The sequence below is a fragment of the Osmia lignaria genome, chromosome 1 (genome assembly GCF_051020975.1).
Source record: "Osmia lignaria lignaria isolate PbOS001 chromosome 1, iyOsmLign1, whole genome shotgun sequence".
NCBI classification, from domain to species: domain Eukaryota; kingdom Metazoa; phylum Arthropoda; class Insecta; order Hymenoptera; family Megachilidae; genus Osmia; species Osmia lignaria.
In genome coordinates this window covers 11,292,285-11,315,453 of record NC_135032.1, presented here as the reverse complement: position 1 = coordinate 11,315,453, position 23,169 = coordinate 11,292,285, and the positions used below count along the sequence as shown (strand labels likewise).

The window sequence follows — 23,169 nt, the reverse complement described above, 5'->3', positions numbered from 1 at the left end:
AAATAAAACATTTTCCACTAATTAACTAATCGTAACATACATATTATAATAATATTTCGATGCTTAATTACAATTATAATAATTATACCTAAATGTGCCAATACTTTCTTAATTCGCTGAACATTATTCCGTGAGGTGTAACATTCGGCAAGCTCAGCACCTTGTTGACCCAATCGTGGTCGTTAAATTTCGCTGCACTTTTCACAGGTTAAATCAATAAAAATTTAGCCATTTAAGGTGATTGGGACATTTGTTAATATAATAACATTTTAAAGAACTTGAAATATTGAAATTCATAAAAGTATTAAAGATATAAAAAATAGAAATATTTTTCCAATTCTACCTAAAGTATTGCTAACTGTATTGCCAATTGTTGGAATTTTTCACGTTAAAAAAAAAATTATTTTGCCTTCTGAAAGTTAAAACAAGAAAAATGATAGCTTATGATTATTAAAATTAGCTAAATGTCTCAAGGTACCAATAGCAATGGAAAAAATTGTTCTATAGCAAAGTTAATACCATTAAATCCCAATTTAATTCTTACTTACATATATTCTACCTTTGTACAACCCTGTAATTGTTCACAAACCAAAAGGTACACAAACGAAAGAACCTCTGTTTCTTTTTTATCATCGAAAGTGAAAATCCACTTTAATCCCAGCTATTGTGCAACACGCGTTCCGTCAACGTAGCACAAAGAGCGTCTCTAAACCTTTTGTTCCCTGAATCAAATTTTCATGTTTCATGTGTATCCGCAGGAATTGCTTTCTATCGTGGCCAAATTAAATATTTCGTGACTTCGATGCGGAACCTATGTTACAGTAGGAGCAAGCAATTTGGAAGCAATACGCTTCACCTCCGCATACAAAATACATTTTTGCCCAGATTCCCTCTGTGGACCAAGGAAAATTCAAAAATCAATACCCTTGGAGGTTTGATAGCCACGGGCCCCAGAAACCTTAATCCGCTCCTGGCCAGTAGGGATTTAGAGTACAATTAATTAAATTTAAGACTCCTATTCTACAACACGGCCTATCATGTCACTAATTTTCCTATAAAAATTTAAGTCCCAATTCGTCCCTAATTAAAGCTATCGTAAAAGAGTTAACTTCATTAATAAACCATGTAGCAATTAACGAGTTAATAATAATGAAATATCTTAAATTTTGTATACACTTCTCATGTTATATATAATTTATTGAATTTACTAATTTAACTTGGAATTAACACATCGATCCGATGTTATTATAACGATCCAATATTCAACATAAATAACGATACCGTGCACAATATTGCTTACGTATAAAAGAACAAAAGCATAACGTTGACAGGATTGTTCAAAGAACATTCACGTCCTCGTTTCACTTTCCTAACACATCATTTCACTCGCTTAGAACATATTAATCCGAGCCTTGCAAATCGGTCACCTTATTTCTATGTTGAATTAAAAAAAAAGGAAAGGGGTGAAAAAGTGAAGAAATAGTAACGTGAACGGGGTACGTGACGTTAATTAAAGCTTCGAATCGATGTAATGATGGGATTGCAGCTGATTAATATGTAATAATTCATAGGGTTTTGCGGATCTTTTAAATATTCGGTTTTTGAATGCAAAGTGCCTGGGAATGGAAAATCGATTTATTGTTAGACACAATGAATTGGAAGAATTAGCTTATTGAAATAATGAATTTTAATTATTTATTTTCCAAGTACTGCATTGTTCTAAAAGCTGATGAAGAATATTATTAAATTTTTCATTTCATTTATCATACTAAATATAAAGACTGATATATTAAAGTTAATTAATAATGCAGCATAAAAATAATGAATTTTATATTTAGATGCATATCTATTTTTCAGTGCATAATAAAATTATTAATAAATCTGATGAATATTTTATATTGATAAATTAAAAATAATTTATTACTTCAAGTACAGTCTGTTTAAAGAAAAAAGATTCGTGGAAATTAATTTTTCATTTAAAAGAACGTTATTTATTTAACTCGCTTTGCTGTTGGAGGGGGCGTATTAATATTTTCCTCTTTTCCTGTGAGACTTTAGACGTAGTTTAATTACGCGTAGAAAGGTAAAACGCGTTTCATGAGAAACACGCATTCACTTATTTGAAAATCATATCACGCTGCGAGTAGCATGCAGTTCGTATGCAGATCATTGGAATTGCAAAGATTTTTGCACTTTCGTGACGACTAGCGCGTCGATTTTATGGACGATAAATAAATACAGTGGGTTTTAGCATGTTTCATGCTGCAACCTTGTATCGTATTTCTTCAATAGAATGTGTCGATTAGCAGAAATGCAAATTCTAATTACGACTGTTTTAATTTCCTTGATTTTTAATTTTTCAATTTTCAGAAAGTATAATTTAGACTTACATATATTTACTTGCAGAAGAAACTTGTTGCATGAAACGTATAGTTTTTATAAGGTACGTTTACTGGGGTTCTAATAATTAATATAGTTCAATTCACTACGTAATAAATAATTTACTAAACAGAAGGTTACATTATTATATTTCATAATCACGATCCAATGATCGGAACAGAAAACTTTTTAATGCTGCACAACGATCTTTTTTTATCTGTCGCATATTGAAAAATTTTTATCTCGGTAATAATGTCCAATTAAGCAGAAAACGCATCAATACGTATGATTGAAATTGAATTGAAAAAGACGAGTGAGCAGAGCACTGGAGTAGGAATTATTTTTCCCCCTTTAAATTTGTTAATTGAAACGGGATTTCAATCATGCCTTTATATTTGTTGCTGCCAGCAATCGGTGTTTTGCCAGGATTTGCAAGGAACCTGGATTAACTTTCAGCACTGAACATTGATCTCGGCTTTTATTGATGAAATGAAATGATATACAAATAAACTAGTAAATTTATGAATATAATAAAAAAAAAATACAACGCTTGATATTAATACTTTAAATAATAAAATACTAGGTAGATCAACTTTTTTTTTAATTACATTTTATGCATGTCGAGTTTCAAGTCGTACAGAGGGTGATGATAACGATACTATCTTCCCCCTTTCATACCGAAATCCTTTTTCGATAAAACTCAGGTAAACTGATAGGATGAACTAGGTCTCCTTTCATTTTTATCATGTACAAAAGACGCAGTTGAATACCAGGTTCGGGGTATTACCATTTTATATAGATAGCATCATTTGGTATCGCTGCCTCATTTCTTTCATGGGTTATTGAAATACGATAAAACAAAATGGCTTGTACCCTCGGGAGCTTATAATTTTTTCACTACCATCCAAGCATAGTTCAGATTTCACAAATTTACAGTGAGTGCTCTTATAATAGTTAGAAAATTAGTAAAGTGAAAAATTAAAAATTAGAATACTTTAGAAGGTTCCATTTCTAATCCCAATTTTTATTTTTGATGGATAATCAATTTTTTTTAATTTTAATTTTTAATTTTCACTATAGACTCACATATTAATCAATATATAAAATAATATTAAAATATACTAATATTTCATAAAGTAATTAGAATATCAGAAAATAATTGGAAAATAATTTCTCTACTCAACCCCCCAACAGAATCACAGAATCTAAAAAAAAAAAAAATGAACACCTAACTCCAGCCAATTAATCATTTTCATCCATCTATTGAATCTGTCTTCAAACTTTCACTCAAAGACCCTCTAATTTCACACGAAATTCAAGGCGCCAGGTTGACTGATCGAAACTGTAACGCTTGAAATGAAATGAAACATCGATCATCAGGGAGATTTCTTTTTTTCTTTTCTACTTAACACGCGATTGCTTCATTGCTAATGAAAAGAGGGACATGCAAAAATCAATAACACTGAATGTTCAGAATGGTCATGTACACGTTTGTTTGGTTGCTTTATCGATAGCCAGACGGAAAAATTGGAAATTTTTCGTCAGCATCGCGTGCCCATCGAGTGGTAGGATCGCTTGATCCTCCGTTAAGGGTTGTTCGCGTGCCTCGTTCCAGCTTGCACGACATCGGTTCACCCTTTTACGAAATAACGAAAACGGAACGAGCATGTATCCGAATACTCGAGCGGCTGGTCCCATCAACCGAAACTCACTCAACTACTCGTTCGCATGGTTCAACTTCACGGGATACGCGAATTAGCGTGGCTAGGTCAAGGGTGCAATTTGCCCCAGATTAGTTCTGTTAGCTGCCCGTCTGCTAGTTGTCGCCCCTGTTTCAACCGTTGCTTAGCTTTTTTTCTTTTCATGGGGAAGTTGAATTTGGAAAACTTCGATTTAAAATATTTTTTAAGAATTTCATACTTCATTCGGCGAATTAATTGTTTATTAAATAAAAACGGAGCAAGAATTACCTGTAAAAGAAATTCTTCTGATAGTAATTGCTTTTCACAGGTGTACCGCTTGCATTATCGGAAAACGCAGCGGTCGTCCTTTGAAACGAACGTTCATTGTCGGTATCTGTTTGCAATTCACCCGTATAGGTATGTGTTCTATCGGGCCACGACGAGCCGACAAAGTGAATCTCGGGTGTAAAATTTTAACTTGCACAATGTTTGCGCGAAAATTTTCGGCTAAAAAGTGCAACGACGTTCAATAAAAAAGTACCCCTAGGGAAATCTTTATTCTATACGCCCCAGGATAGCTCGTGTTAACGAAGCTTACATGGTAAAATTAACTGTGAAGAGATGTTTATTCTTAGGATATAATTATTATGAAATTTCTCTGGAATATATTAGTTAAAGTAAATAAAGAATAACAGAAATTTAATATTAAAGATTTTATAATAATTTTTAATAATTTTAAATAATGTAGTTTGTATCGCAACTGATAATAATAAGAAAAATTTGTTTTCTTAATTTTTGTCAAGTTTCCTTCACTAAAATGGATTCAATTGAATTATACTACCGTGTATTAAACTGGAGATAGAATAAATATTAACTCAATTGTTTTGAAAAGTTATCGTTATATCAGCAACGAAGTCACAACATTTTTACGACATTGTACTATAGACTGTCCTATCTCCATTACAATTTAATGTAATAAAGGGAGTTGCGTCGCTGTAGTAGAAATTAAATTCTTCGCATACTTATTTATTCTAACAAAATAAGAGATAACTGAGTTCAGGAAGGTTCATATTGGTTGCATTTTTCTATCCTCCACAACAGGGGTCGCGATCGATTCTAACAACGTTTATTATTTTTAAAATTTAATAAGGTTCTACTCTTGCTAAGATTTGAAAGTTTTATTAAAAATAAAAAGTTGATTGGAATATAAATGACCACGAATATCATCTCAATAATCCAAAATATCTCCTATAATATAATCTTAATAAAATAATAGCACATCAGAATAAAAGTATCAAATAGAATTTCTGTTCAATTTGGAAGTGCAACACGTTGTCGGACGTTATATCTCCTCTCAAAGATATTGTCTGCATATCAGAAAAGATAGTAGGCAGATCTGAAAGTCCTTTAACAAGCACGAAATAGAAACATCCAGTTATCGATTGTATAGAAGCAGTCATTAAGCGTGGCCAGAAGAACAATGGTGTCTCGAAAAGGAACACAAGGCTCTTAAGAAATTTTTGCCTTCGTTTTGCGTCGCGTGGAAACTCATTTCCTTCAACCTTGGTGTGTTTCCCAAGCACACCCGTGGTACAAGCAATATCGAATGTACGAGAGGAAACCACACGATGCTATTACTCGTCGATAACGAGCATTCCCGGAAACGGCAACCAACCAGATGGTCACTTGAATCTCGAACTTTAGAACAACTTTGTCCATCGTGGCAACTACTTAAGATTGTTGGGAAGTTCCGAGGAAATTGAAATAATAATCAGAGTGATTAGGTGATTGATATTATGGATGATTTATGGTCAATTTAACTTGTTAGTTAAATGATTTTAAAATAAATCAATAATGTAAAATACAAAATTGAATTAAAATTGTGGCTCTCTCCATGGTCCGTTGTTCGAGGATTAGCTAAGTAATTAATGAATTACAACAAAAATTTTTCATAAAGGACTATATAGAATAATAATACTATTTTTTTGCTAGAAATGTTGGTAAATTCATGGTAGACTGACAACATTTTTTTCATCCGAATAAATCCTTATTTTCATGTCCGTAGTACAACGACTTAATCTCAGGCCGAAATGTAGGTCAATGTTTCTTTCGTTGCCGGTTGCAAAGTGCAATTCGGATTTACAAATGCCTCGTGCCTCTTGCTAAATTGCTTCTCCATGTCATATCCTTCAGGGAAACTGTTCGAAAATTTCGCGTGCGCGTCTAGTACTACCTGAATACTTGCTAGTAACCAAAGTAGTTCACCGAAGGCTGATTATTCCATAAATACACGTCGTTTCTGGCTGAATCGAAAAGTTTGATTATAATGGCCACGAATATTATATCGTTCTAAAATCGAAATCGCATTATCGTTACATGAAATTATTTAGTCAATAAAATATTGTAGGTAAGAATGTGAAATATTTGCACCTGGGACAAACTATGACTTTAAAACGATGAACAATAAAAGAAATGTCATTAGGAAAAATTAAATGACGTCGAATGTAAGTGGGGACATTTCAAAGATTTCAGTCATTGGAATTTTTTTAATGGAATTGTGTACTTTTGTGTACTTAAATGGAATATATGATATTAATATAAACTTACCATTGTGTCATATAACGAGTGCTAATGATGAAAACTGGCGAAGTAGTGCGATTAGTTTCGGTGCCATTCAGGCTGCTCTCTGTCCCGTTTATCTCCATTCCAGTAGGCAAAAGTCACGGTGGCATGAAGCTTGAAAACCATTGACGCCTTTATCTCAATACCTAATCATCCCTCGATCATCCTAGAACCAATACAATAAATCACATAATAAATTTGGCACAATTTTATTTAAAACAGAAATTGTTAAATTTAAAAAAAATGTTTCAACTTAAAATTTGTAAATTTTTAATTCAATGAAACGATTCGATGAATCATGCGGACTGAAGGTAACTGAAATAATATCTAATGAAACTTTTTGTATGCGTTACGATTTCGTGCTTAGGCATAATTCAGTATACAATGCTTCCATGCTCGACAATAAATTTTTTTCTGAATAGCAGAAAATTACGAAGGTCAAGAAAAGCAAATGCAGAGATTTATCGCATGATCACTATCATTTTAGTTTATGATTCTGATGCAGAGGCACTGCCGCATAAAAAACAATTTGTTAAAATTCTTTCTTTTTCCTTTGGAACAACATAAGTATTCTCTTAAACTTTATAGAAAAATATAATTATAATGTTTGGAATAAAAATTGTTTGAGAAATTGCAATTCGTTCTACAAAATTCATTTTATGTTAACAAAGCTGTGATTTATTATATTGTGTTTCAAGTGCCAATGTTTGTTCACAGTTAATTATAATATTTTCCAACAGAAAGTAATCAAAAGGTTTTTTTAATTAAAGCCTGAAGGGGAACGTCAAAAGTAGCTCGAAAAATTGCAAAAATAATAGTGGAGTTGATGTTTCCTGTATGTGAGTGTACTGACGCTATTAAATTAAAAGGCTGTTAGAAAGAAGAAAAAAATAGCACGTGAAAATGGATTAATAGTGACCCAGAGTTATGAAATGTACACAAAGTTACTTTGATTAGAATTAGATACCCAAACTTTTTAACAAAAGATTTTTAAATATTCAAAAAATTAATCAATAGTATTTTATTTTATTTATTTAAAGTCAGATATCCTAAATTGATAATAAATTAAAAATTAGGCATTCAATTATTCTTCAGATTGAATATCTTTATTTCATTTCTCGAAGAAATTGCAACTTCTAAAAGATTTAACAATTATGGTAATAATTTTTGAAGAATCACAAAGGTATTCCTTTCTACATAAATGAATATCGATTTCAATGAAAAAGTCAGCAACATAAAGAAAGTAGTGATCATCAAGACGATCACAAACGAATCCATTTCGATTGTACATCTCTGTATCGCTTACATCCCTGAGGATGAACAGATGCTGAAAGTATAATGCGACAGGAAAAGAGATTTCTCTGTGTGGTGTTCGAGAAAATGTCAATTAGTATGACCTATTATAACATTCCTAGCATCGTTTTGCAGAATCTGCACGAGTCCTGACGTTGAAACCCTTTTTGTAAATGACACCATTAAATAAAGCTTCAAAAACATTTAGCAAACATTTAAGTTTTTGAGCAAAATAATGTGCAATGTAAATTTTTGGATTTTTAGAATTTTTTAATTGCATGTGGCTCAAAGAATAAATTTTGCATTCTTTTATGGGACGCTGTTTTGCAATATAAAGCTTTATTTACATTTTGAACGATTCTAGTTTATGGTAAAATTTTAATACTATCATAAATCTTCTTTGTGGATAAAGTAAGACTTTTAATACGCCTTTGTACGAACATAGATTTTATTTAGGATGCTCACGACCATTGCTGATTTTAAATTGGGTTAAGGGATCTGCACATTTACACAGCGGAATATGCATCTGCTGCTACGTGGTAATTAATTAAAAACCAAATAGAGGAAAGAAGCTGAAGAAAAACGACACAGTACAAGGGTGTGCATTTGGGAAGAGTTGCATTAACATTTTGCAATTACGTTGTTTCAACAAATCATAGAATTTTATTAGATTTCATTAAAAATGACGAATAAAATGAAATTTTGAGTTGAACTATTATGACTCTCTCCATGGTCCGTCGTCCGAAGATTAAAAATTGAAACACGCAAATACAAAAAATTTATCCCTTTTTAAATAAAAAATTACAGAGCTTTCACATGATGTGGTTTGCCTGAAACGATTAAAATCCTCCCTTTTTGAAATTCGTTGAAAACCAAGCTTATCCTCCACTCAACACCCTTCAACCTTCGATATTCCGTGCTTCATTTTGCACGAACCAAATGCTGTAACTTATCAGGAACTTCAATCTGACCGTCTCTCTTATCTTCCTGCACGTCACCAACGATACACGTATTTCCTTCTTTTTTTATTTTTTTTATTTTCAAACGAGCTTTCGCGGTGTGTACCGTGTTGCACATGTACACGGTCGATGTGAAACGAACGAGAGAGAGATAATGAAAATGGAACGAGCAGAAGACCGACCTGCACAATTCTCGCTGACGGAAAGTGAAAAGAGGCTGACGTGTCGGAAATTTCGGCCACTGTGTACTTTAACCCTTTCGTTACGAATGATCGCTGTAGCGATCTAGTTTTAACACGTGTTAAATACCATAGGGTGTTATTAGAAAGTGGTGATAGACATTTAATCATTTAATACGTCGAATAGCGTGAGAGATTTAAGGTTTATGAGAAATAATTAATAAAGTTTCAAAAATTAATGAATTATTGAAAAATTTAAGAAATGACTCTAGTAATTTATAATAATACAATATAGAGGATTAAATTGAAAAAGAGATTAGTTTTTAATATTCCTGGCAAGTTTATATTGGCGCGCGTCTGACTAAGCATTGATATAACTACTGTGAAAACCAAGGTGTTAATATATTGATTTCTACAATCAAATCAAACAAATGTAACGAAGCAAATTAATATAAAAGTGGAAAAAAATGACAAATGTATAATTTGTCATTTATTATTTTATACAACCGTAATATTTTTTGTCTGATACCACCATAACGAAAGGGTTAACGGTGACAAGAACTGAAACGATGAAACGAGCCGTGTTACAAAGAGCAAGAACAAGTCTCATTTCGGCGAAACATGTTGTAGGACACAGAGGCGCGTGAAATTGATGAAAAGATACACCTTTTGTCTCAAGACATTTCGGTTTATTAAAGAGGGAAAACGTAATGTTCGCACGGCCATATGCTTTCGCGTAATAGTGCTACAAACACACAGAACTTTTCGAAAGTGTATTAAATTTGGCAAGTTTTTAGAAGTGCTGAGTTCGAAGATTGCGAAGTTCAAAGGTTAAGAAGCTTACAATTGAAGAATGAAAGATTCCAAGTTTCGAAGGTTATTTTCCTTCTTCAGAAGGCTATCAATTTCCAGTGGACTTTGTGTATTAAAAAAGTCTTGCAATTATGTGAGAAATGTAATAAGCCCGAAATTATTAATTTTAGAAAGCACTTCTGGTTTTAAAAAATTAAACTGCTTAAAAAGATTAAAATAAAATAACTTTGCCAAAATTGGACCGAACAACTCAAATTTTGTTTAGAAACCAGCTGAATTAATTAACTGGATGACGTGTTCTCATCGTTTTGAAAATTTGCAATTGGTCGAAATCGGGAGGGGAAATAGCGTAGGTTTATTTAAACGTGTTTGTGCAGGTGTATTTGTCAAGTTACGCGTTATGCTTTTCCCTGATCGCATGAAATACAAACTGTACGGATTTCGGGAACCGTATACGCGTGGCGAATCATTCTGAACAATTGAACCGACAAATCTAGCAACGTATCGACAGAATTCTAGCTAATTCTCTTTGAGTTTATTGTTTTTTTCAATCGACCCAGACCAATAGCAAACCGATCAAGCTTTTAGAGCAGCTTGAAAAATCTCGAACAATTGCTGCGTTCTCCCTTGTTTTTGTTTCTTGCCTACGAATTCCAAACAATCTGCCGTCGGAGCCCTTGTTTCCACGCGGCAGTATCATCCGGGCTTTCTTTGCTTCTATCCGCGAGTACGCTGTTCCCTGTACATAGGCAGCACGATGGAACGCATCGATTACCGATTAACAGTTTTTCAGTGTAACGTGAAAATATTGGTCCTCGTGAAAAATGGATTTTCGATTTCGTTCTACGAATTTTCCATGAGAGTTGCAAGTTAGGTCAGATTAAGGTTAACTACCGATTACTATTTTTTAATTGCTATTCTAATTTTGAATTTTCGAAAATTTTTCAATATTTTTTTATTCTTATTTAAAGCTTCAATATTCTTAATTACCAATTCCCAATTTTTGTTTAAAATTTTAATATTTTTTCATTACTAATTAAAAATCAATCTGCTTTCAAAAAAGCAAAGACACCTGTGCATTGTCAGATTAAAGCAATCAACTTCACGAACGAATTAATGACTCCCATTTGATCAGCAATGAAACCTCCCTGACCCGTATTAATTGCTAATAAATCGGACAGAACGCGAACCCGTCCTTTTCTCATCGTTTCCGGCGAACAACCCTCGAGATGTTAGTGAAACGTGGATAATAATTCAGCCTCGTACGAGCTGGCAAAAAGCATTCGCTATTTAGTTTGATCAAAGGAAGTTGCCTCTTCCAGTCAGCTGATTGAATATCCCCCGGCAGCGGAGATGGAAGTCGCTGCTGCAGCTTGGAATTAGATCGATATATAACTACACAAATATATTTTCTCAAAGAGAAAGAGAAAAAAAAAAAGTTCCGTCGATAAACCTGGTTTGCAGGCCTGTTCCCTTCCTGTCGACTTTAATGAGATTCCCCGCGATTAATCAGAATCGATCGTATCGTAACCTCCTCTTTTCACCGCCTGCTCTTCGTCTGATCGATGGATCCGGGCAAACATCGCTGGACAAGTGTGCATCGTCGAACCGTACCGTTATTTCGATCAATCAATCGAGTTGTTCACGACAGTAATTAGCGTTGCTCCGTTATTTGACCAGCTGCGCGTGAAAACTGTTGGCCGAAAATTGTAATCGCTTGCATTCGAAAGGATTTCGCGATTTTCTCAATGGAGGAAGTATGTACAGAACAAATTTGTCTGTCGTTCGCACTAGAATCGTTTCTCTTTTTCATTAGTCGTATAATAGGATTCAATCTAACACTTTGATGGCTGGCGTAGGACAGATTAATTGTAATCTAAAAATTTTTATTTTATTATAGGAAAATAAGGGGAAAATGATTGTAGTGTATTCCAAATAAAAATGGAAATTTTTGAGGCAGGAACATAGTATTTTCGTGAAATCTTGAAAAAATATAGTATTCTCAGGTAAATTAAGGAAAATAAAAGTAAACATGTATTTTTATTTTATTTATTTTTCCGAGTATATTTATAGTTGGTTTGTGCTTTTAGTATCAATGAATTAATTAACATAAATTAATAGCCCATTTTTTATTAATTTAATTGGAACTTTATTTCTTTCTTCTCGCCATTTACTGTTCATAATTAAAAGCTGAGACTGGCTGCAACTAGGTTAATTTAGTTAGGTTGATAATTAAATGCTTGTATAATTAACGATGAAGTGAAAATATAGTATTTTGTTTCAACAGTAAATAGTACATATAATATAGTACAGGTGGCAACCCTAATTAGAAATTAAATTAGTTTGCTTTTCTTATAAAAAATTAAACACAGTTGACAGCTTTTTGCATTAAATTAACCCCAGATCATTTTTCATTAATAAAATTCAGAAACCCGTTATGAATTTTAAATTAATATACTCATTATAAATTTGATCTTGTCTTATTATAATAATTTTTCCCTTGAATTCTTCTTATATCATAAATTCGGTGGTTAGGGGGAACTGTGTCTAATTTTTAAAATTAAATCGAAAGCACGCAAGATACATACAATAATGGGCCACATAAATCCTCGAGGGATGTTTAAAGCCGCTTAAGAGGAAAACGAGAAGCGTTTATGACGGACTTGCTTACTTGATACTCGGAGAAGATCGATGGCAATATGTTCAGTCATTCAAAGGGACACTTGGCTAGGTATAGTCACGTGGTGTTCGCATGAAAAGATATTTAGGTGCTTTAATATTCCTTGCGGTAGCGCGGAATCCTTGTCCAAAAATTACTAACTCTCCTTTGGACGTATTAACGACCTATTTTCGGACGAGCTAACTCTCAAAGAGCTACTTAAGTACTTTTTCAAACATATTTTCCTGATTTATTAAGGTTGTTGAGAAAATATAAAAGACCTTCTGAAACATCGAGCGAATGTAATGATTGTCGATGAAGTTCAAGAATACTTAATGTTGATTCAAAGAATAATTATTTCCATGTAAAACACGATTAATCTTCTCTCATTTACTGCATTCTGTTTACGAAACCTTCGGTATTTAATTTGCTCCTTGCAACAGACGTTTGACCTATTTCCATTCTTTTTTCCTTAATATACATTTCTTCGAGGTTTTAATAGGCATGAAGAATAACTCGTGCAATTTTAGGTAATTGAAATTAGCATTGGCCATTAATTATTATAATGGATATTATTTTACACCTTGTTGGGGGTGGGCCAGTTTCCTTAGAAATTGTCCTGTGATTTTTAAATGGAAGCGCGTATTCAAGGCTCCGCAACTCTATAACAATGCATTGATAGATTATGAAATCCCTGCATTGAATGTTCAATTGAACAACGATGCAAATGCAAGTCTATTTTGATTGGAGATTACGCATAATTAAATAAATCGCATTGTCATTGATTAAAGGATAGGAACGCATCCCCGTGGGAACGTACGAATCGAACGCGAATAACAATTGTATTTCCCTTGAATTATATGTGATAAGAAGAGCAGAAACGCTTCGGGTTTGCGTGGTTGATTTCACAACTGCTATTGAGTTACAGCAGCCTATCGTGTTTACCTGATTTCCATTGTTTCATGTAACACGACTAGAGGAGACGTATCGAGTCATACGTGAAAGCACGGTTTACTGTGAAACGCATTTTTTGAAATTGTGATGTAATGGATATTGCAGTAAATAAATCTTTAACGTTATTTTTAACATCTCGACTACTATGTCATTCCTTTATGGATGAGGATGAAATTTCTATAGGAATCTGTTACCTAGATTATTAGGAATTCTTTTATATACTTGTCTAAATAAAAATATTCACATTAGGTGCTATAAATCAATGTTAAAAACAATTTATTTGAAAAATTAAATAGAAACAAAAAATAATAGAAAAGAAATTTCACAAGTTCAGGGTATACCATATTTGACCTAGTTTTGGAGTTATGACAGTTTTTCTATTTTAGTATCGGTCCAGATTTATCATCTTGTGATTGTTATTTATTTAGGTCACTTAACCCTTTGAGTATGGAACTTTTCAAATACTCAGCTAACAATAGTAGTCCATGTAGATATTTATTCTGCATTTATGTTTATGCTTCCTTAACTTTTATTATACTCACATAGATGCAATCAAATTTCTGAAATTTCTCAAATTTATATGGTATGTATCTGAAGTGAAACTATGTGCTAAATTAAGGGATAATTTAAAATGTCTAAAAAGAAATATTTTATAACTTTGTTAAAAAGCTTGTTCAAATATCAAACATATTACTGAAACACAAATTTATAACGCCGCCACTCAAAGTATTAATTGCTTGAACTTTAACGTTACAAAAAATAAAATAATTCGAGGAAAGTTGGTTCCGTTCAATCTCAGGAATTTCTACCACCTTTGAAAAGAAGCTTACCAATTTAACTGCAAATTTTTTCCAGCCTGTGGATTCTTAACATCTATTTATATTTTACTATGGCAGTCAAGTGTTAAATATTACTTTTCTAATAATAATATTAGATGATAATGAATATTCAAGAAATGAATATTAATGTTATTAATTTGTTCAGGATGATATTTGATAAAATTAAATTAACTATCACGTTGCTCTTATTAACACAAAAGTAATTATCAGAAATTACCGGAAATTACATAGAAACAGCGTTTAACATTCAAACTCAATTGTTAATTTCCGATTTACCGCAGCAAGAAGTTTCGCGATATTAAACTTTCTCCGAACCAAGTTTCCCACTTTTGGCCTGTAATTTTTTTGTGACTTTTCATTCGTGACATCCGTGACACGTGCAACGTGACAGAAACGAATTTTGGCACCCTCTCCTGGTTACCAACAAACGAAACGAACTTTCGTGCTCGCCGTTGTATTTTAATCGTGATCAATCATATCCTGTGCAGAAATTGATCTAATTAGCGACCACGTAAAAGCAATTAAAGTTGTTACGATTAAAAGGTCATTCCACTTCGATGATCTTAAATAAAGAAGATTATTTAAACATTAATTTCGTGTTGTCAAATTTTGCATGCATTAAAAGATACATATATTTTATAAAAAAATTTGTAATTAAAATAAAAGTTCATCAAGTGAATTTTTATTGTTTAATTTTATGTTTTATTTGAAAAAGAAAAATTTGGCAATTTGCAAAGTAAGGTATAAAATGGCTGAATTAACTACAATTTATTCAATATCGATGATTTGATGATATATACATCATGAAAACGACGAGAACATCTTGATTATTAAATCTAAAGATACTCTCATAAAAAAAAACAGACAGAAGTGGTAGAGAATCAAGGATAAATAAATTCAACGTTTGATTTATTGATTCGATGCTTGACCGTGTACTTCAGCATTCAATCAGAATAAAATTGAGAGTAAGAAGGCTTGACTTATATCGTGTCCATTCGTTCTTCGTGATTTATTTTTGATTATAAAACATTCTCAATCACGAATTGCCTTATTTAATCCTTGGATGGAGAAATTGGGTCTTTGTCAACCAGCAGTATGATTTGAAATTAAAATTTAATTTTCAATGCATTTTCATTTTCCAAATTTTATATTATTTTTCCAGTTTTAATTGATTCCAATGTTTACTCTTAACAGCTTAGAATGATAATTTTCTTTTTCTTTTGATATTTTCCTTATCTCCACTTTTGCTAATTTAAGTTATTCTTTTAAAAATCGTCTAAATTGTTGTTGGAAAGTATTGAAAAGCTAGAAATTGTTCATAAAAGGTGAAATACTTATTGCTCAAGATATTCGTGACAGGTTTTCCCGTATTAAGTTAAATACAATTCACGAAGGGTGGCGTGTGCTCTCAGCTTGTCGTGCTCTTTATCAGCTCTTTCGCGAAATGTGCTTCGTCGTTCTTCGTGATATATTGCACTCGTCACAACTATTTATCCAGAATATTTTTTTAACGACCGCATCAAACGGATTCAACTGAATCTTTCAATCGATCTGCTTGCAGATTCCAACAAATAATCCTTTCTGTTCGATGTGCTAATTTAATTTGCCTCTTTGAAGTGTTCTCGCCTCGTTCTCTTTTTAAATACCTATACCATGGGGATAAAAGTAGTTTCAATGCAGAGATTTCATGGGAAATACTACTCTGCGAAGGAAAGTTCTCTTTGAACTATTTAATCATGCAAAGTAGTGAATAAATATTTGCAATATTCATTAAAAAAAATGTAATAGCAGTTTTGATAATTTGCAGTTTAATGTACAAATGGTAACTTGAATTATACATACTGCAATTCAGATGCAAAGTCATCTTGACCCATAACTAAAAATTTTTTAATTAACATATTTTACATAGAAAACGTCTACAGTTAATATACATGGAACATTTTTAATGAAAATATTTGAAATATTTCAAGAGTCATTGACTTTTTTAACATTTTACCCTAATATTTTTTTTTGCTCTGAAAAACCATGGGCATATAGATGTAGTTGAAAAAAATAGACGAAGGGAAAAAACCTTCTATATTTTGTAGATTTAATTTCTAGGTCAAAATGACTCTGCATTCGCCATGTGAAAATTAATACGTTAACTGGCATGGCGATTACCAGTGACCGACGTCTCGAATTTTGCATAATAAATGGTTAAAAACATCGATTTAAAAATTCAAATTTAAAATTAATAAATTGGATCTTTATATGCAAATTCTCTCTGTAAATGAATTATAATTGTTTCATTCTGAATTTTCAAGCTTCTTCCAAATTTTTTAAACAATTATTCTGTAAATTGGTTAATTAAATTTCCATCGACTATTTGCTAAGTTTCATAATTATTGATCAAAATAAGGGCAAATGTTCATTTTATAAATCTATATATTTACTGGAGTATCCATAAGTCAACTCATTACGAGATGTTATACACCGGTAAACGTGTTAGCGAACAAACTTTTCCGTTTCATTTATTTTTCAGACTACCACGATTACCTCGTGTTACGTGATGGTTATGAATCTTTAAAAGAGTTGTTACGTACTTTCATTCGTTATTTATGTCACTATAAATACATTAGGCGGATTGCAAATAGAAACAGGCAAGATCTATTGTAATTTATCGCTCTGAACTAGCATCAATTAAAATATGTTATTGTATTGAATTTTGAAAATTTTAAGATTTGTAGGGGAACAAATCTTTCTCTTAAATGTAATATTACCATTATTACCAATCATTACCATAATTACCATTTTTAGGGGTTTTAAAAATACAGTTACATGAATAGATGCCATTTTTTAATACCAATTTCACTAAATTATTGCTTCTTTGATATATTCAAATTTATTTATTTTTTATGTAAAGTGTGATATACGTTGAATGTTGGTGATTCCAATGGTAATATAATCTCATTTCATAAAACGAAATGTGTATAATAAATTCTTCACTGGAACACATGTCACTGACGTATCCTACATTTATCAATATTATCATTTCATCGTGCATTTTCCTATATTTTAAAATATTAAACGGAATACAGATTATTTGATGTGTTATCTTTAACTTCAAATACTGCTGTAATTGCATGTTCCAACGCTGTAACTGTTGCGTTAAACTCATCAAAAGTTTCATCGAATAGTAATCTCATTCTCGATGAATCTCATCTATCATTTTGACGATATTTAGCTTCTTCTGTTAACATTTTCTAATAATTATTAGAATCGCTTATAATTAATTGAAATTCTGCCCCATAAAAGAATAGGTAATACTTGAATTATTACTTTAACAATTTAATAAAGTAAACATTGTTAAACTACAGTAATTTTTATTTGTACTAGTTGATCTAATAAATGTTTCGAGCTCTATCCCTCATGGAACGAAGTGACCATGACAGGATAATACAAGCACAATTTTCTCTATCCACGAAGGCTCGACTAATCGATATTTATCGATTATACTTTGGAAGTTCAGCCTTAGAACGCACGATCGAGAATCCTTTTACACTCCTTTGCCATTTAACCCTTCAATTCACACATAGCAACTTAATATTTATTCTTGATACAATAAAAATTGTATCATATAGAAATGTTTAAGAATTAAAATTGAAATTAAACTAATTTAGTTTAAAGATCAAATGAATATTTCTTTTGATAATTTTGTATAATTCAAATATTGATAACATAATATAATATTACTTTTTCTACAAGAATTATAGAAGGATACAAGAGGAATGTTTTCAATTATTCGCATTAAAATGAACGGTGTATTAAAAGAATTGAGGATTTAATTAAACCTTTTGCTCGAATAAGCATGAAAATTCTTTTAGTAAAGGATTATTCAATGGTCGCGTGTACGTAATTCGTTCAAAATTTACATGCATTTTAGTCTAATGTACTAGAATTATAATAAATAACATTTTGATCTTAATCTGTAGAACTTATCAGCGATCTTCTCACTTGGAAAATTATATTAGCGTTATAATTTTGATGGTATGATTAAATTTTACAAATGTGCCATGTTTCATACATTAATACAGAAATTATATTTGAAGGCTTCTATCTTTATCTGATGCTATTTTTATAAATAATTAACAGCCATCCATTATTGTATGAAAACTGTGTATTTTATAAAATTTCAATTCTTTTCAATTGTGCCCTAAAATTTCGGGCCTAAATGTTCCACGATTCAATGATACCAAAAGAAATATTCAATCAGATGTCTATACCAAGTTCGTCGTCTAAAATGAATAAAAGAATATCCATGGTCCGGTTTCCACAGTATTCATTTTTACGACGGCGTTCCTTCTATCTGTTTTCAAGCCTGTGGTGACCCGAGTATCGCCTGGTCGAGCGGAATAAATGGTTCTGGAGTCCGTTTACATCTAGGGGAAAGGGGATTGGCAACGATGATGACGATCAGAAATTTTCACCTACCGTTGAAAATCGTAGTCGATTTTTGAATCTGAATAAATTGCGATAGTTTCAGTCGGTCTAAAGACGCGTTTTACTTTCGACGAGGTCGTCGATGAATTTACATTTTGTTTAACAAAGCACGATCGTTGGAATATATAATTTTTTCGATAATCGATCGCCACTCGCACGCACCTACAGCATCGTATATGGCGAGACTTCTAGTGAAAGGGGGTTGCCTTTAGAAATCCTATATTATTCAAAACAATATTACAAATTTATAGAAAATTTATGGTTTGTTTTGCAAATTTGACTATTTTTAATTAAAACCCTTTTTAAACCAATGATTTTTAGGGTTAATATAGTCTGGCATAATTTTGAAGGTATTTAGTACAAAATAGGTACTTTTCATGTTTTATTATATTTATAACGCTTGAAAAATTAATATTTTTCTCCAGCTTATAGATATTTTATTTTCAACCCTTGAAAAATCAACATTTTTTTCAAATCTACGGCTTTGATGACGGCTTGTAAATGAAGTATCAATAGAAAGAAATTAATAAGCCACCCCTCAACAGATAGTGCCAAGAATGCCTTATTTCCCGGAGGTTTGTTTAATTTCCCCAAGACCTCTTCGTTAAATCGTATCTTACTAAAACCCCGAACACATTGTACGAACTTTCCCGCCGTAATTAAAGAAGTTCTCGAACGTGTTCGATCTGGCCTGATAAGGCGAGGGTGTACGCGTCGGAAGTAATTAACATCGAGATGCCGAGAATAAAATCGTAACGCGAGAAGCCAGGGCGTACGGGGGGGGGTGGAAAGTGAGTAAAGACAGGCAACAAGTAAACGAATAACTCACCTTGCGTACCCTTCGAGCGAAGGACTGCGCCTAAGTAGGCCACGTAAATCCCCGGAACTTCAATTCTCGGTGTTCCACTTCGTCATGTCTAACCGAGTTCTTAGTTCCATCTTCCGGTGCTTCGAAGTTGTGCAATCGGGTACACCGTTATCGGTGTCGCGACTCGACAAACCGTGGATATTTTTCGTCCTGAACGCATCGAGAGAATCAGTTCTTCAGGTATCACTAATTATTCCAAACGTGATACCCTGAACACCGATTGATAAAAGACGATCTCCGATAGCCAGTTCTTCAGAGTTCAGAGGATGCTCTGATTGATAAGAAAAGGAGCAAGCTGATCATCGCGTATCGGAAGCATCCTCGAGGATGTTCTACAGGCCCTTGCGATCGTTTTAACGATCGCGATCGATGTCCACTGTCTTTCGTTCTCACCCGCGCACCACATAACTCGAGCTAGTGTCAGGATGTCGTTTAGGGTTGAACAGAGAGAGAGAGAGAGAGAGAAAAAAATAATGGGAAGGATAGGAGGAGCGAATCGATGACGATGACGTCGAAGAACCGTATCGTACGTTTCAAGAGTAATCTAGAAAGACATTGTCGGTCCTTGGTCGACGGAAGGACTCGTGCGGAAGCGCGCGACTTCCGGCTGTTGTCGCGATTCAAACTGCGGCCCGAATGTGGCACGACGTCGGTGCTCGGCCAACGGACACGCGGCGTGAATTCAAGTGAGCGCCGTTTGAGCGTCGCGATGCCGTGCACCGTCGCCAACCTCGTTCCAGGGAACGCTTGCGCACCAGTGTCCGGCGCCCTTCGACGTCCCCGTACCAGGGATGAATCGTTTCTACGTCGCGTTGTTATCAATTCACCTAGTTTTCTTCATAATCGCCGGGAACCCGGGGCGTCGGTTCGCCCTGTGAATTAACAATGAGCCACTCGATCGTGCTGACGACACGTGAACATTGTCGCCCAATGATTTTTCGTCGTCCGTCATCCGAGTGAAGATGTACCACTGTTGCTCTATTTGGTGTTCATTGCATTTCTTGCATGGATATTTTTTTCTTTCTTATAATCATTTTCTGGCTGGGTACTTATTATCATTTTAATTACGTTACACTTGAATTTTCATTACCATTTGTAGATAAGAAAAAAAAAGGAACGAAGGTGCTGAATACCATTAGCATAGCATTAATGATACGAAGAAGAGAAATGAAAATGAAAAATTAATTATTTCTATCTTTAAAAATTCTCATTATACCGTGTTGCACCAAGCTTAGTCGTTTTTAGCGTAAACACTAGGTAGTTTTAATTGTTATATTGTGTCTCAACCCCGAATCCCAATTTTTACACTGGAAGTCGCACACTCTCTCCAAAATCACAGATAATATTAATATTACAGTAGACTCACGTTATATTGCCGTGGTATTCTCCTTATCACGTAGTCCTACTAATTATACGAGTTTACGTCGCAACGCGGAGTGATCATGTCGATTAGCGTACAGCTTTCGGAGATACACGACACGCTGCAAACTGTGCAACGGCAGTAGGTCGGCGCATGCAAAGCTCTATCGGTGATCCCAATCTTCTCCTTTGACGAGGATGTGTGATCGAGCACAGTCCAAAATTAACACCGTGCCACAGGAGCTACGAGTGAAGCAACCTACCGTCACGAATACAACACAGAGAAATCAGTTGATTTGCTCCTTTGGTGCAGCTTCTTGATGATTCTTTTGATAAACTAGGTTAAAGAAAAAAATATGTTATAGTAATTCGTAAAAAAAAATTCACACCCCCTTAATTAATTATACTGTACAAAATATTTTAATTGTGTGTCAAAATTAATATAACTTTATTAGTTATATTAATATCACCTTTAAATCATACATAGAGTCACCAAAGATCGACCTCCAATTAAAATATTAATTTTTTAAATAAATTATTTCCAATAATTAAAATCAGTCAACGAAAAATCGCAACAAAGTGGCGACCACTTAGCGAGTTTAAAGACCAATTAAAATGGTCGAATCTCAGTTCCTGCATCAAAGGAAGTTACAATCGTTAGGCCCAAGGCGATTCAGCTAAAAAACGATCAGCTTCTGTGGAGCAAGTTGAAAACGTTTCCCCTGGTAGGAAGGAAATCACAGCCATGGATATCTGTTTGAACGAGGGTAATATCAGTGAAAAAATACGGAAAGGGATGAAGTATTTTGGTAGAGTTGAAGAGTGACGAGAGAGCACAGGTAAAGGTATGGAGTCTCTCAGAATGACGTCGCGTCGGCAACTGGAATGGATGAATGGAGTGGTGTGACGAGGGTGGTCAACGTGAGAATGTTCTCATGAAAAGAGAAAGAAAGAGGAAATGGTCAGAGACCCTCATCATCGTCCGCTAATATTTACACATGTATATACAAAAGCCAGCTTGGTTACCAAAAGAACGATCTCGTTGGTATTCTCTGACAAAGATGCCGGAAATTATGGAAGTCGCTTCAGTGACCGCATCTAACCCTCTTTAATACACCTATAGACGTCCACCTATCTATCATCGTGTGCTATCGTGTACGGAAAGAGGATTAATTAATAATAGAAGAGAGGGTTTGAAGTGCATGTGACATCATAGTGATAGGTAGATATTTGGAACGTGTTTATTAATATTTTGGTGTTCGTATATTTTGCGAAATCTTTGAATAATATAATTTTAATTATTAACAGAAACATATTTAATATATCATCTTTTTTTAAATTTGAAGATATTCACATTTATCACTTTAGTCTTTCCCAAAGATCCGAAGGTTTTTCATCTTTTAAGGTCAACAATACTCCATTTTCTGAATTTATCTGGGTCGTTCTAAACGTTTTCAATTGCAATTCCTCCGACTAATATAGCTGTGATAGAATTCAAATTATAGTCGGTATAGTAGGATGTGACATGAAAATGATAAGGGGCTTTAGAGACCCCTGTTTTATACCTCGTCTGCAGTTTGCCACTTTATTAATAAATGACAATAATGGTACCTGTTTACAGTATCTTCTAGTGATAAAGATTGAATAGTAACATCATTGACAAAGTCTATAATGAATGATTTATCATAAAAGATTCTATTAATGCTAATGAAAGATCAGAAATGCTTATTTTATGAAAGAACTAATTTTTCTCGTTTCTTAGTTTCCTAACTTACTGTTAGATAACGCCAGAGGTACAATTACCTGAACCCCTTGACTTTAAATTAACATATAAAAATAGGGCTTTCAAAGATATATATATAACTTTTATCAATAAATATTTTTGACTTTAAAAAGTAATTAAAACTATTTAAATTATGTTAATTTAAAGTCGTATTATTTATCTGCGAACAAAATCGATGTTGGTAATATAAAATCCTCGGTAGTATAGTGGTCAGTATCCCCGCCTGTCACGCGGGAGACCGGGGTTCGATTCCCCGCCGGGGAGGATTTCTTTTTTCATTTTTGGGTTTTTTTGCTAACTA

The 23,169-nt window shown here is 33.3% G+C and overlaps 2 protein-coding genes and 1 non-coding gene across 11 annotated transcripts in view; 2 read left to right on the top strand and 1 right to left on the bottom strand.

Annotated features, from left to right (window-relative positions):
• mAChR-B (muscarinic acetylcholine receptor) overlaps window positions 1-20,389 on the bottom strand; it is a 36,924-nt gene extending 16,535 nt beyond the window's left edge. Inside the window, exons 1-2 of the mRNA XM_034328166.2 lie at window positions 19,688-20,389; window positions 6,669-6,849 (exon numbers count right to left, since the gene is read on the bottom strand). Of these exons, the coding sequence (XP_034184057.1) occupies window positions 6,669-6,766 (98 nt within the window). The 5' untranslated portion in view covers window positions 6,767-6,849; window positions 19,688-20,389. The remainder of the gene's footprint in view (window positions 1-6,668; window positions 6,850-19,687) is intronic.
• The window catches only part of LOC143305350 (uncharacterized), a 100,534-nt gene that overhangs the window by 20,049 nt on the left and 57,316 nt on the right, over window positions 1-23,169 (top strand). The gene's annotated exons all lie outside the window — the stretch shown is intronic.
• TRNAD-GUC (transfer RNA aspartic acid (anticodon GUC)) lies at window positions 23,061-23,132 on the top strand. The gene has a single exon. It is a non-coding gene; the product is annotated as a tRNA-Asp (tRNA).